Consider the following 16,112-nt stretch of genomic DNA (forward strand, 5'->3'; position numbering starts at 1 on the left):
GAAATTTGTGGGTCATCTGTTAGATTAGCTCATCAAAATCTTGTTTGGGTGATTACTGTGCTGTGATGCAGAAGATGATTGAGAGACGGAGAGAGGTGGGTTGATGGGTTTACTGCGATGGTGATGCGTGGGTGCGATGGGGTGGGGTGGGGTGGGATTTGCAGAGAGTTAAAAGAGAAGATGAGGTATTTGATTAAATAAAATAAAATAAATACAGATGGTTGGGGAGATAAGTTCCAATTTTGTTATTTCTAAGTTCATTAATTTTTTTTTTAAGGCTTAAATGTTAAAATGGTCCTTGTGTTTTATCTTATAGGCCAATTTAGTCCCTGTGTTATCAATTTGCCCAATTTGATCCTTGTGTTTGTATATGTTAGTCAATGTAGTCTATTCCCTTAAAAATATAAAATATAAAATATTTAAAATTAATTTTAAAAACTGTAATTGATTATAAAATTTTAAATTCAATCTGAAAATAGAATATTTTTTTTTTAATTTCACCTTCCCCAATTTCACACACACACCTCAACCAGCTCCCAAACCCAGCCACCCTCACCACTACCACTCCAACCCCAAACCCATAGCCACCCTCACCATCATTCCAACCCCACCTAAACCACAACAACTCTCTCTCTCTCTCTCTCTCTCTCTCTCTCTGTGACAAATCACGAAGATCTTCATAACTGGTCAACATAACCTTGATGGCTCTACTGCCAATTGATCATCCTCGCTGCAGCAAAAGTCGACGACATTCAGGCCAATGGATCGGAGAGGAGAGAGAGATGAAGGGTAGAGATCATTGGAGGTTGAGGTTGTGTGGGTTTTAATCATTTTAGCATTATTATTATTATTTGAGTTTAAATCTTTATAATTAATTACAGATTTTTAAATTAATTTTAAATGTCCTTTCTTTAGGTTTTAACATAATTTTTACGGAAAGGATCAAATTTGTTAACTGATACAAATACAGGGACTAAATTGGCCAAATTAACACTGGGACAAAATTAGCCAAAAAGGTAAAACACAGGGACCATTTTGACATTTAAGCCTATTTTTAAAGATAATTTTTTTAATACATTATTCTATTTTTAAAGATTATTGTTTTTTTATTTTCCAAAAATATTACATTCTTTTTGGAGGAGGCTTAATAAAAATAACTCACATAATTTTTTTTTTCTTGGTATGAAACTCACATATTGACTACATAATTAACCAATTTTGTTTTTGTTATTTTCAAATTGTACCACCAGATACATTTTCCCTGTTTTCATTTTCTAAAACTGTTTTCCTATTAAACTACTAGACCGCATTCTCGAATCTTGAAAATACAAATTCATTTTCTCGTTTTCATTTTCTGAAAATATTCTCCCAAAACGTTACCAGACATAATTTGGCAGCAAAATTGTCATTTCTCCATCAAACCCAGTATATCTTACAGATTATTTTCTGTACAATCAAAAGAGAAAATAAGGTGAAGAAAACGTGATACATTTATAGCGGTAATGCAAACAAACAAAATATGTTAGTTCCAACTGTGTACAGATCTGCTCGCTCGTGAGGCTAAAGCTACTGCCTTAGCTGTTGTATCCGTCATCACCCACTCCCTCTCAGCACGCCGCTGATGTTGCCTTGCATTTTTAGCTCGCTTTGGAGCTAACCGAGTGTCTCTTTCCACAAAAGCAAGTCTAAACTTTTCAGCCACTGACAATTCCGTGTGGCTTGAAAGAGATGGAGGCATTGCCTTGAGTGTAAAACCTCGCAATGCCCATGTTTTGGGATCAAGATCCTTGACAATAGAATCATCCAACTGGATATCTGGCAAAGCTTCCCTGGGAACTTGGGTTCCCCTGAATCCAAAGGGTGATGGGTTCGGATTTACTATAATGCGAGGGCATTCAGAGGAAAATCCCTCCAATGAATTTTTATCAATCTTTGGCTGCAACAAAAAATGAGACCGAGATTACTAATGAAATTATCAATAGCCAGGACCAGACAAAGAATTAGAAAACGATTCTCCCGCTTAGAATAATGGTGAATAAAGGAACCAGTTCTTAACAATCCACAATCAGCCAATCGAAAAGTCATAAGTCGTTCGCATATTTATCCATGAAGCAATTCGTAAAAAAAAAGTGCACTTCCTATTTCTACATGCCAGAAAATGTTTTGTCACAACACTCTGAAAGACATCCCTATACTTACTAGTGCTAACATGTTACCGTGTATATAAACGTTCTGTGATCCAGTATTCAGACACTGAACCATGTTGTGGTTTTTAATAATGTATGTGTTTAACAATAGAGAGACAGTCAAGACATTCATGCTTTTACACTGTAAATGAAGAGATGACACAAATTTCTCAAACCATAGTGGTCAGAAAGATCAAACCAAAGAACTTAATCATTGATGAAGAAAAGTATCATAATAGGAAATGTTAAGTACATACCCACACAAGCCAACGCAATGATTGTGCACCATTAGCAATTTCTTCAGTATTCAGTTCTTCCCAGGAATCTCCCTCTACATCATTCAACTTTGGTTTAAATATATCCAAGCACCTGCGTGCAGTGTGGTCACTCCTTGGGCTCCCTCTGCAACATTAACTTTGGTTCATAGCCTGTTATGAAGTTTGTACTCCTAGTCAAACACAGTATTCGAGCCACTAAAATAGTATGGGATGGAACGAACAAAAAATAAAGTAAAGAATGATCAGGGTTGAGTAACTTAGTCTACACCAATCCTCCTTGGTGGAGAGAGTTTGATATGATGGTTACCAAAAAAATAGGGGGATACGATTCTGGGAGCACCTTGTAGTTAGACTACAGAGGGTAGAAATCTGATTTAATCAAATAGCTATTAATTCATTCTACAGTGCCAAGGTAAAAACACATCACTCTTCATTTGTCTACTTTGCAGTTAGAAAACTGAGTGTGAGCTCATCACATTATAAGCTAAAAAGAAAGAGGGAACTAATTCCAAGTTCATATAAGAGTTGATATATCAATAAGACATGTCACATGCACATAAACTCAATAAAAAAAAATATCAATGTCTTCCGACTTCTACGATAGTTATTGAATGTTTTGGATTATTCAAAAAGCTCTGGACCATGACAAAGAGTGATGCATTTATAGAAACTTGTAATGAAAATTTAAAACATTTCATTATGCTATGGAGAGGGTGTTTACCCGCATCTCAACGTCTCCAATGAAAGGCAATGTTCCACAAGTTCAGAAACTCCAGAAGTAGTAATTTTGTCACACCGGCTGCAGAAGAAATGTCTCAGTGTAATAACAGAGTTTCAAAACCAAAAGACATTTTGATGCCTTAAGTATTAGCTAATGCCTACTTAAACGATTAAAACAAATGCTAACTAATATTACATATGTTCCTAGGATTTTGCTCACATATTACATGCCCACGCAACTATCTTCCTCACATATCACATATAATACCTAGGATTTTGCTTACAAATATATATACATTTATAGCTCAAGGTTATGATGAACTTAAAAATTATACAAAGCATACATAGTTCACAGATTGTATATCATAAAGATAAGGTCAACATCTTAATAGTTGGTTAGTATTTAAAAAGTAGCTTATTTACTCCAATACCTAATATCAACAGCTCCAAGTGATGTACATATCTCAGCCACTTTTGCTAAGCCGAAATCCGAAACATCTGATGCAGAAAGGTCAAGAATTTTCCAGGTATGATCAGCTAAAGAGACGATAACATCATCGTCGAGTAACATTCTTCTTCTAGCAATTGCCACCAGTGCCATCTACCATTATCAAATGAAAACTCTTGAGAGACCAAAAATTGTTAATTGTTTTACATCCAAACAAGAACCCATTAACCATAAAGCAACCAAGAACATTTTTCCCCAAAAAATACTCAAATTTACACATAAATTGATGTGGGTTTTATGAATAAGGATAGAAAACCTTAACATCTGGAGGAAAGTTGATTGCAATCTCTGCCAAGTCTGGGATTATATCCTCTAAATGTTTGCCAACAACTCCAAGACACAAGCTTTGTAAGCTGGGAGGAGACTTGGTCCTTTCAAGCTGCCTTCCTGCCATGCATATAGAAGTAAGTACAAAAATGATATGTTCGAGGGAAATAAGCGGTGAAATAAAAATGCAAACTTGGGACGTACTGGAGGATTGAGTTTGAGGGATTTGGGGCTTGGGATTGGATCTGGAATTCAAATCTAAATTGTTCAAAGAATTTGCAAGAGAAGCGACGGCTTTTCGTTTTTCCATCAAAATCAAAGTCGCAGGAGACAAAATGGTCCTCCCAACTTTTCCGATTTAGAAGAAGAAATATCCTTATGTTCGTTCATATTGGGGTTTGTTAAATACAGGGCAAATACGTAAATATTTAGTTGTTTGGGGTGGGTTTTGTAGTTTTATGCAGGGATTTGGATTTCGGTCTTTTGCAATTGTATAAGAGCAACTCCAGCGGTAAGCCCAGCCTCTGTCTGGGGGGGAGGGGGGGGGGGGGAGAATTCAGTTCCAGCGAGAAGCCCAAGCCCGAGCTGGGAGTGGGACCCACGAAGTCGGGCTGGCCCGAAGGCTAGTTTCGCCTGAGCTCGAGCCCGAGGGTTGATGACATCAGCGTGATGTCATCACACGGTTTAAATTTTTTTTAGGGTAGAAGACAGGTGTCAAGGCCTGGGCGCTCCGATCTGCTTCTCCTCCTCCAATCCAACGGCTGGCATTTTTTTGGCAATAAAATTATGAAAAAAAATCGAAATTGTTTTTGTAAAAAATACCAAAATATTATGAGTAAATGTCTTTCAAGACCTTATTTTCATTTTCAACATTTAAGTAAATGTCTTTGTCCTTTTACTTTTGTTTATTTTTATATTACTCCATTTACTTAAGTTTACAATGTAAATAAGGAAGTACCCCCCATTTGGATTCAAATAAAAATACTAGAAAATCAAATTCCCACCAAATCAAAATATGAAAAATCGGTTTTAGTGCAAAATACGATTTAGCCAAAAAATGATGGCTCATTAAGTCAATATATATTTCATACTAAAATCCCATAAAATCAAGTTTTCTTATTTGATGTGTAAGGAACAAAAGCCGCCAAAAATTATCTTGAGAAAATGATTATTCCGAAAAATCATTTTTCATACTTAGTCAATATTTCACCTCCGCTAAAAAATTTATGGGTCCTCCAATGCACGTAGGAACCCGAAAATCTTATTCGAAAATACTATCCAAATTAATTATTGAGGTAAAAAAATTTGTAAAAAAACAAAAAAATGAATAGTAATTGCCCTTTGCCATGGCAATGGGTGGAAACACACAATACTATTTGCAATGGCAACTACTATTCACATGAATAGTGGCTGCTCTAGCCCCCCCTTGCCATGGCAAGGGGCAAATGGGTGGAGTTGCTCTAAGGTTTTAGTGCCTGTTTGGTATTGCTTATTTGGGGTGATAAGTGATTTTTAAAAATTTTTGAAAAACCCAACCCGTTTGGTAAACTATGAGAAAATCACTTATTGTTAAAAATTGCTGTGAGAGAAAGCTATAAGGGTAAGCAGCTAATAAGGTGCTTTCATTTTCTGATTATGCAGGAATCAGTTTCGAAGAGGCGCTGGATTTAATGATTATGCTGCAATCATTTTTTTATTATACGGGAATCCATACCAACAACAGTTTTAACAAAAAGTTTACCAAACGCCAAACTGCTTTCTCTCACAGCAAATCTGACAATGATTATTCTCACAGCACAGCAATGCCAAACTGGCCCTTAATGAAGGATCAACAAACAAGATTCTTTTTCGTTCAATGGCCAATTCATATGTTGTATTTAGGGGTGTGCAAGATCCACAATCCAATCCGTCCAAATGAATTCAATTTTAATTTGTTTCGATGATTTAACGGATTATATTGGATCTCTAATTTCTTACATCGAATGATGAATTTGCTTATGAGAATCTAATCAATCTAGTTGTTGGAAATATACTTGTGGGAGCAAAAATTACCCCCTAAGAAATCAATCCTCTAGCATCCTAAATTTGAGAAAGTGGCTACAATCAAGACACATATTTTCCTATTTTCTATTTATGACTGCACATGAATTCATGTTAGAATAAGACAAAATATAACCAGATCATGTGCACTGAACCCATAAATAAAAAGAAAAAGAAAAAAGAAAAAAGACAACTACTAAACAAACTTTAATTGAATAAATTAACCTAATTAAATAGTTTAATATGGAATTTGAGAGAAAAACTCGGCAGAGTGCATTGAGAAAGTCTGCTTTGCTGTCTGTGTATCTCCAAGAAAGGAGAAAAATGGGTTAGATTTTTATCGATTTTTGTAAAAGGGTAAATATATAATAATAAGAGCTATAAACCTTTGGGAAAAGGAAAGGAAAGTGGCTAAGGCTTGGTGGAAAGGAAAGCAAGATTTGGCAGCTGGCCCACAGCCAAATCTATATCAAGAACGTGCATTCGCCCCTGCCTCTACCTATATAAAATTCACAAAACCTTGTAAAACCCTCATGCAACTTTTTATCCCATTCCATATCATTGAGGCACCCCATTTCATCAATCCATCAAGAAGCTGTCTTTTCTTTCGTTCTTGAAAACCAAACCAACCATGGATACAATGCGTTCCCTCTATGATGCTGAACATAGGAGGTGTCCAATCTGCTGGAAGGATGTAGATTTCGAGCAAATCATATCAGTGTCTTCATGCTCACATTACTTCCACTGGGTATGCAACAAACAGTACGAAAAACACCAGAGCATGAAGTTGAAGGATGTGATAAAATGTCCGATCTGTCGCCACTCCTACCCATATGGGTCCACAACTGAGTATGTTTTCACGACGCCTCCGGAACAACCCCTGAGGTTCCTCACTCCTCGGCCCTCCAACCCGGAGCCGGGGCTACGGAGAAGGCCGGCTGCTCGAATCATTCAAGACCCCTGGAGCATGTAACCATTGTTCTTTCTTGCTTTTTCTTTTCATTTCTTCGTTCAATCCATTATCCATTGCTTATATTTTGTTCCTTCCATTGTTTGTTAAATATTCCTCCTTCCATTCCATCCAAATTCATTTCTTTCATCCCATCAAGAACCCTCCCCGGCCATTTCTTTCTTCTTTTGAACCTTTTCTTTCTTCTTGATTTCTCTTTTCAATTTTTGGTTCATTCCATTTCCTCCATATAGTTGTCCCTTCATTTTTCTCGAATCCAAATACCCAACAGAAGTAAAAAGTTCTCAAAGTGTGTCGGCAATGCAACAGTCTCTCACTCAGAAGTTGAAGTAGGATGGAGAGAGAGGAAAAATGGAAAAAATGCATGGGCCTCTGTTCTCGAAAATGAGTGTTGCAACAAATATGGGATATCTCTTTATTGTTCTCGAGTGGCAAGTGCAGTGCAGTGAGCGAGATGAAGGCAAAAGAATATGTAATCTGCTGAAAGAATCTGTAATCTTCTGGAAGAATCGCAATCCGAGGAAGTGGCTCAATATGTTCCATTTCTTTAGATAAATTTCTTCTTTTCTTTGTTTGTGAGAACTGTTTAGCTCTAGCTACTGTTGGTATTATTAGATATGGAAGTGTACTCGTTTTTGCAAAGCAAACCGACTAATATTTGATGTACGTATGGTTATTTCTATTTGGTTTGAGTAGATTTCATATCCTTCCTCAAGAACCATGCATTTTGGAAAGAACAACAAAATTCAGTCAAACCCATAATTGTTTCTTCACCTAAACTGTCCGTACAAATATAGTATGTCAAATAAAAAGGAAATGATTAATGCTAAATAGATAGTTTAAAAAAAATATTATTTAATATATGAAGGAGTACCTAAAAAATATATATATTTGAACTCATTGAACTGCATATTGAAAATAAGATCATCCTATTTATGTTATATGTAGACATTCACACATAAGTTAGACCTGTCAAAGATGTTTTTTTTTCTTTCTTCTTTTTTTGGGTTGCTTTCTTAAAGGGCTCACGCGAACATAACCCATTGAGATAACCGGTGAAAAAAATCCAAGCACGAATTTGACTTAAAAAATAAACAAGTAACACGACAGGATGTGTTTCACACTCCAATATAATTTTAATTATAATAATAATAAAAATCAGCAAAAAACTTAATAAAAAAACATTTGACAAATTATAAGTTCATTATTTACACATAATTAAGAAACATTATTGAAAGAAAATGTCCAAATCACGTAGTCAATAGCTTAATATGTCCATCCATTCTCAACACAACATGTTAAGAGTCAATTCAAATAATGAACTTTTCATTTATATTGATGTCATGTTACCGGTTCATGTATAATTTACACATAAATAGACGTTTATTGTGTTTGTGAGCCCATGTCTACACTTGGATGGTGCAAGATTGCACAATGATCAATTTATTAAAGGGTTAATTTTAATTTGGTACCTAGATCAACTTGTATGCTTAAGGCATATTTGTTCTTGCCACCCAATAATATGAATTTATTACTACAACATCAACGATTAAGTCCTGTCATGGATTCAGTAAACGATCGAACAAGTATTATATTCTTATGATTAATATATCATAATTAAGTTTAGTCAACTTAGCTAAGTCTATGTCTCGATCCATTCATCAAATTAAGTTTATGTTGTTTTGTCACTTAATTAGCATGGGAACTATTCATAAATTGGTGAGAGGAAATATTTGAGCCAATCGACCCATCAAATGCTATCTTAGTATACTATTTGATACTTACAACACCTCTTCAACTCATAGCACCCTTGATACATACAAAAACAAGAAAGATTAACGAAAAAACACCACTCAATGATCTTGAGATCAATGGGCGTCTTATGGTTCTGCTGGAAGTGTAATTTAATTTTAGGCAACGGCATCGCAAGGGACTATTTAAATGCATGGAGTTTACAGTGGCGGGGTTTAAGCGGTGGCATTTTTTGTAAATACGAATGAATGTCATTGACGTGTCTCATCCCTGGGAATGCACGTTTTCACATTGTTTCTAAAGCCATTTCTCAACTTTCCAAGCCATTCAATATAAAGATGGATAATCATTTTAAGCAAATCTCAATTTAAAATCTGAATATAAATTATTAACAACATGCTTGGAAAATATAAAAGCAATAAATATAACATTCATAAATCAATTTTACTTTCAGAAACTGTTTAGAAAACAGTTCAGAGCAGTGTGCTGCTCTTGGGAACCTATTACAAGAGGTAAAGCTGTCAGAATAAACTGAAACCAAAACTAGACTTAAAGCGAAACCCTACCTTTCCCATGTGGTTTCAATTTAGTCACTTTTGTCCCTGTGGTTTGGAATTCGAAGCAATTCAAGGACAATACATTCGAAGCAATTCAAGGACAATACTCAATTTTGTCAAATTAATCTAACTTATACGTTACTTAATGAGGGGCATTTCGGTCCACAAATTTTTAAAACTTCATTCCTTTTTAAAATAAACAAAAAAAATATCAAAATTTTAAAAATAAAACCTCTCCCTCCCTTCTCCTCCCAACTCGACTAACACACCCTCCTCAAGCATAGCATCAATGGCCTCCTTGCGTCCAAAATACCGCATTTGGAGAATGCAAACTATGGCCATGTTCTAGGTCTTCATTTTTCAAGAGGCTTATGATCTTGGGACCATTGAACTTAATCCCATCAACAAGTGGAGACTTTATCAATTGACCAGGGTACATAATACTCTGATCAAATTCAGTGAAGCCATTGTTAGTAGAGCTTTGATTGTTGGACCATTAGCATTTGAGGTCATGTTTGGTAGGCCTCACTATGCCTCACTAGACTGGATTGAGTTAAATAACACTTAAAACCCATGTTTGGTAAGGGAGGGGATTAACTTAAATGAGATTGCATGGTCCAACAGTGAAAAAATAACCAAACTCGCATGCCTAATACAGTGAGCCCCAAATGCAGTTCGCAAAATAGCACCATCTCTATTTTGAACACGCGAGTCCTGCTGGATTTCCTTATGCCTTGAATCAAAACCCCACCACCACAGACCCAATTGACAGACTCTGGCAAAACCCAATGCCCAACGCTCCCCCTTCTCCCTCGAATTTGTTCTCCCTCATGACCACCACCTGCAAGCCACACACAGACCCATCTCTCTTCTTCACCCCAGCCACCCGCAGAACCCAGAACCAACTCTCTTCGCCATCTCTGTCTGTACACAAGAGAAAAACACGAATCAGAAAGGGTTTAGGGAATTGGTAAAAGAGAAGAACCAGAAAATAAAGAAACCGGAAACAAAGAATAATGAAACCCAAAAAAGAAGAAGAGAAAAGCAGTTCCAATTCGTAGAAGTTCCAAATAGAGAAAAGCTGAAAATAATGAAATCAGAAACAGAGAGAAGAAAGAAGGAAAGAAAGAGGAAGAAAAGAAAAGAAGAAAATGAGATCAGAAAGAAGAGAGAAAGAATAAAAAAAATAAAGAAGAGAGAAGAAGAAGAAAACGTTTCACTCTCCCACTTTACATACAGACAATAATAACAAGCGTGGGTTTAATGAAATGATGAATTGACCAAAAAAATAAATATTATAATTTTATTTATTTATTTATTTATAGGTTTAATTTTTTAATTAAATTTAAATATGAAATATTTATTTTTTAGTCCGACAAAGTACCAAATATAGGTCTTCACTATTTTTACAATCCAGCTTCTTAGTCCGACGAAGCACCAAACGTAGGTAAATACTTAATTCAGCTTAGGCCAATCTGAGCTAATTCAAGATAGTCCCAGGATTTAGTCTTGTCCATAACAGTCCACCGTACCAAACGAGCCCTGAGAGGCTTGTTTTAGAGCTTCTAGAACCTCCAAAATGGCTTCCAATGAAGGAGAAAATGGGAGAGAGAATTTATTTTAATTTTAAATTTTTACTTTAAAAAAAAAAAAACAAAATTTATATTAATGTTTTTATTTTTAAAAGGAAATCATTTTTTAATAATATTTTGACAAAAAATGCCCTTTTAATAGTAACTAGGGATGGCAAAAGGTCGGGTAGGGGCTAGGTATGACAATACCATCCCCGTCCCCACTCTCCATCCCCGCCCCCATTCTCGAACCCATCCCCGTTTAATAGATTTCGGGGAATCCCTGTCCCCGTCCCTGTCGGTGGACAATCCCCCATACCCGCCCCGAATCCCCCATTTTTTTTTACATAAAAAATATTTATCATACATTTTAACATTAAGTTTCATATTAAATTATTATTCAACACATCCAAATTAACTATAAAGTTCAACTCAACTATTCAAAATCACATCAATATGAAATTCCAGAGAAGATTAGGAAGAATTAGGAGTGGGAGGTTAACTTGGGGTTAAACATAAATATTATAATTATATATTTATTTACTTAAATATAAACATATATATTTTCAGGTCGGATTCGGGGATGGGGATGCCAATACCATCCCCCTATATCCGTCGGGGATTTTTCAAGTTCAGGGATCCCGGTACCTGATACCCGTTTGGCCTCGAAATCTCCCCCCGTTAGGGTTAGGGACCCGCCCCCATGGGGATTTTTGCCATCCCTAGTAACCGAAGTTGAACAAAGTTGATAAAAATTGAGATTGTCATTGAATCTTTTTGAATTGAAAATCATAGGGGCCAAATTAATCAAATTCAAACCCCTTCCATTGGTTTGACCAAGTGTACTTGTGTCGTTTGTAACCCACAATTGATAATCCACAATCATCAAGTGTTTTACCAAAGTCACGCATATGATCCATTGGCCTAAACTGGCAGCCTAAATATTCGCGAGCTTTGATAATTAATCTCATTGAAATCACCTCCAACAAACCATGGTCCATCCTCATTCTTTGCCAATTGTCTGAGTGACTCCTAAGAGTGCTTCCTCATCCCCATTTCTGGATTCTCATAAAAACCAATAAATCGAAAAACAACTCTTTCCTCATGCCACCAATATAAGCATCCAGGATGAAAAGGATTGAATGTTCACATCCACCTCACGCTACCACAAGAGGGATAAACCATCAGATCTACCATCTTGACAAATACTAAAACAACGCCAATACCTAATTGTCGTCTCACCATTTCCATATGACATCCATCTTCTTAGTTTTGGATAAGAAATCAGAGCTCGGAATCTCATAGAAGAAATCTTAGAGCTCAAAGTGTTCGTGGGTTGCGCAACCCACGAACAATCTACCATAACATCATCATTTCTCGTGATGGCCCTTTGAACAGGGACCCATCACAGATTGTCCAGTTGAGCTAACAGAATTGTCCAACTTATCCTCCCCACATTTATTCACTCCCCCTCTCTTTTTAGGGTTGCTTCTAGGTCAAGCTCCACCCACACGAAACCACTTATCCTTCTTTTTGGCTATAGATTATTGGCTCACACTTTCCACCTTCTTCTCCATAATCACAATCTGTTTTCCTTTATTTCCACTCCTAGTACCTCCCCCTACATCACTCTTATCCACCAACTTATAATTTGTAGTTACCGAAACCTCACAAAAACGTTTAGTTGTGAACTCGGTTCGATGTCCAGAATCAACCTCGTGCCCTCCAACGACCTCCATCCTTCTTTTCTTTAGTGTTTTGCACTGAACTATATCTTCTATGTCCACATCCATTTCCATCATCATCTCCCCATCATCTTGGCCATTATGCAGCCTCAGAAGGCCTGACAGCTCCAAAGTTCCAAACAACTGCACGCCTTGGTCACGAATCACCTGACGTGAATTATCTTCCCACAATCCAAACCTCCTGGATTTCATGCCATTCTCAACATAAATACTATAAACCTCCTTCACTGCAGTTTTCCACCGCCCATATTGCTCAACCTCCAACCCTCAGACTGCTTGAACTCACAATTGGTTCCCACATAGTTACCCTTCCATCTTTAGCTGCAGGCAACAACAATCAAAAGTCCAAGGAGACCCCGCATCACTTTCTTCCTATCAAACTCGTTCTTGAAGAAGAATAGTAAACGTGAAACCTCCTCGAACGAAATCGCTGTAAACTCCTCCCTCATATGCCAAATATGTTTCAGAGTCCCAAACAACGCTTCCTTCTCAAAGGGCTTGGCCGTAAGCGATGCTAAATCTTAGACCCCAACAACTTCAACAACTTCAAATTCCGAGATTCCAAACGTTTTGTGCATCCCAGAGACAATTTCATCAACAGCCTCCATGAGCCCACTCAAGACTCCTCCCAACCAAGCCTGAGAAGCGAGGACCCCAACTGTGGAGAAGATTACTCACATAGCCTGCTCGGCTCATAAACTACCAAACTCTTCTTCCCAACAAAGCTGTGCTTCCAAAGCAAAGAGAACTGTGAAAACCTAGCAAACCTAGCCGCACGCTTTGCAAAAATCTAGTCGCTCTAAAACCCTAACCAAAAGGAAAAGACACTTATATGTGACTTTTTTTATTTAGTTAGTCTATTCATAATGTGCAATTCACGCTCTCTTAAATGGAAACTAATAATAATAATATTTAGGGCCCATTCGGTTATGTTTTAAGGGCATGTTTTCATTTTAAGAGAACAAAAATGAGGCCAGAAATTGTTTGGTGAGTCAAAAATGGAAAACAGTGAGAATGTTTTAATAAAACGGAAAACCCGAACCAAAACGAAATCATGGCCCTTGATTAATACAAATTAATCTTGGCCATTAAATTTTAATTACAAGATTTTAGGTGAATAATCACTCAATAAACCCAATTAATGACCAATTAAAACTCATAGCTTTATTTACTCATACTAAAATAAACAGAAATTAATTACATACATTTGTTTTCAAAATAAAAAAACCGGGATGTTACATATATTCCTTGTATTTCTGCTTTCAATCTCTTCCGCTTGTATATTGACAAGTGAATTGGCATATTGTAGTATTTGATACATTTCCGAGCTATGTTAAATGAAATTGTGAGTTATGTTTTGAGCCTATAATCAAGGATAACTACTACTTGATTAAATTCTTATGAATGTTTCAGCTTAAAAAGGAATGTAGATTGAAATGAGAATCACTTACAATCAAATTATATGCAAACTACAACAGTCTTCTATAGAAACCGTAGTCTAATGACATTATCCACAATGCTTTTTCCTAAAACCGTTGTGAAATTTGCTGTTCTACAACGATTTTTCACCTACACCGTCCTCTATTAATACAATTTGAGATCTAAAACCGTTATGAATGATAATATTTTTATTTTACAACGCTTTTGTCCTGAAACCGCTGTGGAATTTGCCATTTTACAATGGTTCCTTCAATTTATCAGCTTTTGGTATGTAAATATACAACGGTTCTAGAGTGAAACCGTTGTAGAACAAGCAATTTTACAACGTTTTTTAAAAGACGTGTATATATGTTAAAAAGAGCAGGGGCGGAGCCAACTAAGGACTAGGTTGGGCCCAGTCCCTCTCTCATATATTTTATTTTCTCAGATTTTTACTAATATATGTTGCTATATGTTTGCTTTTTGGAGAAAAAACTCTTTTTGTTTTTCTCTTTCTCTTCCTCTTTTGATTAACTTAAGCATTGTGAATTCCCCTCTCCCTAATTTTACATGTCTAAGTAGGGCACTTAATATTGGAGAAACATAATTTGAGAGATGAAGCAGGCTTCTAAGTTTTACTGTTTTCTTGATGTCGTCTTTTTATCCGTCATCTATTAGCTTTTTTGTAGCAGTAGTGCTATAATCCAATTTTACAAAAAAAAAAAAAAAAAAAAAAGAAGGTTATATCGAGAGTTGTTCATTTTAGGACCTAAATGAATTTGAAGGAATTTAGGTGTTTCTATAATTGCGAGGACAATAAATTTTTTGAGGAATTTAGGTGTTTTTGGTAATTTCATTTGTCTGTTAGGGAAATATAATTTGAGGAATTTAAGTTATTTAGGGATGTATTAATGGAAGAGAAGTAGGATATCCAAAATAAAATTTAGAAGCCTACTAGCGTATACAAATACATTCAGTTATTATCTTTTAATGAACCTGATAAATCATTAAATCAAGGAGAAACATTCATCAATCCAAGTCTGACGCAACAAAAACCCATTAATTCAACTCCAAGTCTGCGCGAGTGGACTGTGTCAAATTAGGAGGAGATATTGAAGGTTGAGTAGAAATAATGGAGAGTGTAGAGAATTTGGAAGCTATGCATATTTTCTAATTTCAACTTATGTTCATTCTATTACACATCAAAACATATATACATGTAATAACCCTAAAACATTCCATGAAACATTCCCTAAGACATTCCATGAAACATTCCCTAAGACAAGGATTACATTGCTCAAGAAAAGTATTCCCTAAAACAAGGAATGAGACAAGTGCCATGAGACAAGGGTTGTCTTGTGTTTCATGTCTTTGTGTTTCACAAGGTGACAATCACACAAGATGCCAATATTGCTAACACTCCCCCTCAAGTTGGTGCATAGATATCACCAATGCCCAACTTGATCAGTGAGTTGTGGAATACTCTGCTAGAAACTGCTTTTGTCAAAATATCGGCCAGCTGGTCTTCGGACTTGACAAACGGAAGCTGAATTTCTTTTTTGTCAAGTTTTTCTTTAATGAAGTGTCGATCCACTTCAACATGTTTAGTACGATCATGTTGGACTGGATTGTGTGCAATGGATATTGAAGCCTTGTTATCACACTGTAGATGCATTCCTAATGTAGGTGCATATCCAATCTCTGTAAGCAATTTCTTTAACCAAAGGAGTTCGCAAATTCCTTTGGTCATTCCTCTGAATTCGGCTTCTGCACTAGACAAAGAAACAACATTCTGTTTCTTGCTTCTCCAAGTAACCAAGTTACCACCAACAAATGTGAAGTACCCTGATGTTGATCGTCTATCAGTGACATTCCCTGCCCAATCTGCATCTGTATAGCCACTGATATTCAGATGACCATTTTTAGAGAACATAAGTCCTTTACCCGGTGCGGACTTCAAATATTTAAGAATTCTAAGAACCGCATCCATATGATCTTCACTTGGACAATGCATAAACTGACTAGCAACACTTACAGCATACGCAATGTCGGGTCGGGTATGGGATAGGTAGATCAGTCGTCCCACCAATCTTTGATAT

At 36.3% G+C, this 16,112-nt stretch overlaps 1 protein-coding gene across 1 annotated transcript; it reads right to left on the reverse strand.

Annotated features, from left to right (window-relative positions):
- Window positions 1-1,382: 1,382 nt before the first annotated feature.
- Window positions 1,383-4,343, reverse strand: LOC110752404 (RNI-like superfamily protein). The gene is made up of 6 exons (XM_021953048.2): window positions 4,164-4,343; window positions 3,949-4,079; window positions 3,616-3,785; window positions 3,186-3,263; window positions 2,444-2,588; window positions 1,383-1,936 (listed from the first exon to the last, which is right to left on the reverse strand). The coding sequence occupies exons 1-6, from the start codon at window positions 4,267-4,269 to the stop codon at window positions 1,523-1,525; spliced, it is 1,044 nt and encodes a 347-aa protein (XP_021808740.1). The 5' UTR covers window positions 4,270-4,343; the 3' UTR covers window positions 1,383-1,522.
- Between the last annotated feature and the right edge of the window lie 11,769 nt (window positions 4,344-16,112).

The sequence above is a fragment of the Prunus avium genome, chromosome 4 (assembly GCF_965620075.1).
Source record: "Prunus avium chromosome 4, drPruAviu1.hap1.1, whole genome shotgun sequence".
Lineage (NCBI taxonomy): Eukaryota > Viridiplantae > Streptophyta > Magnoliopsida > Rosales > Rosaceae > Prunus > Prunus avium.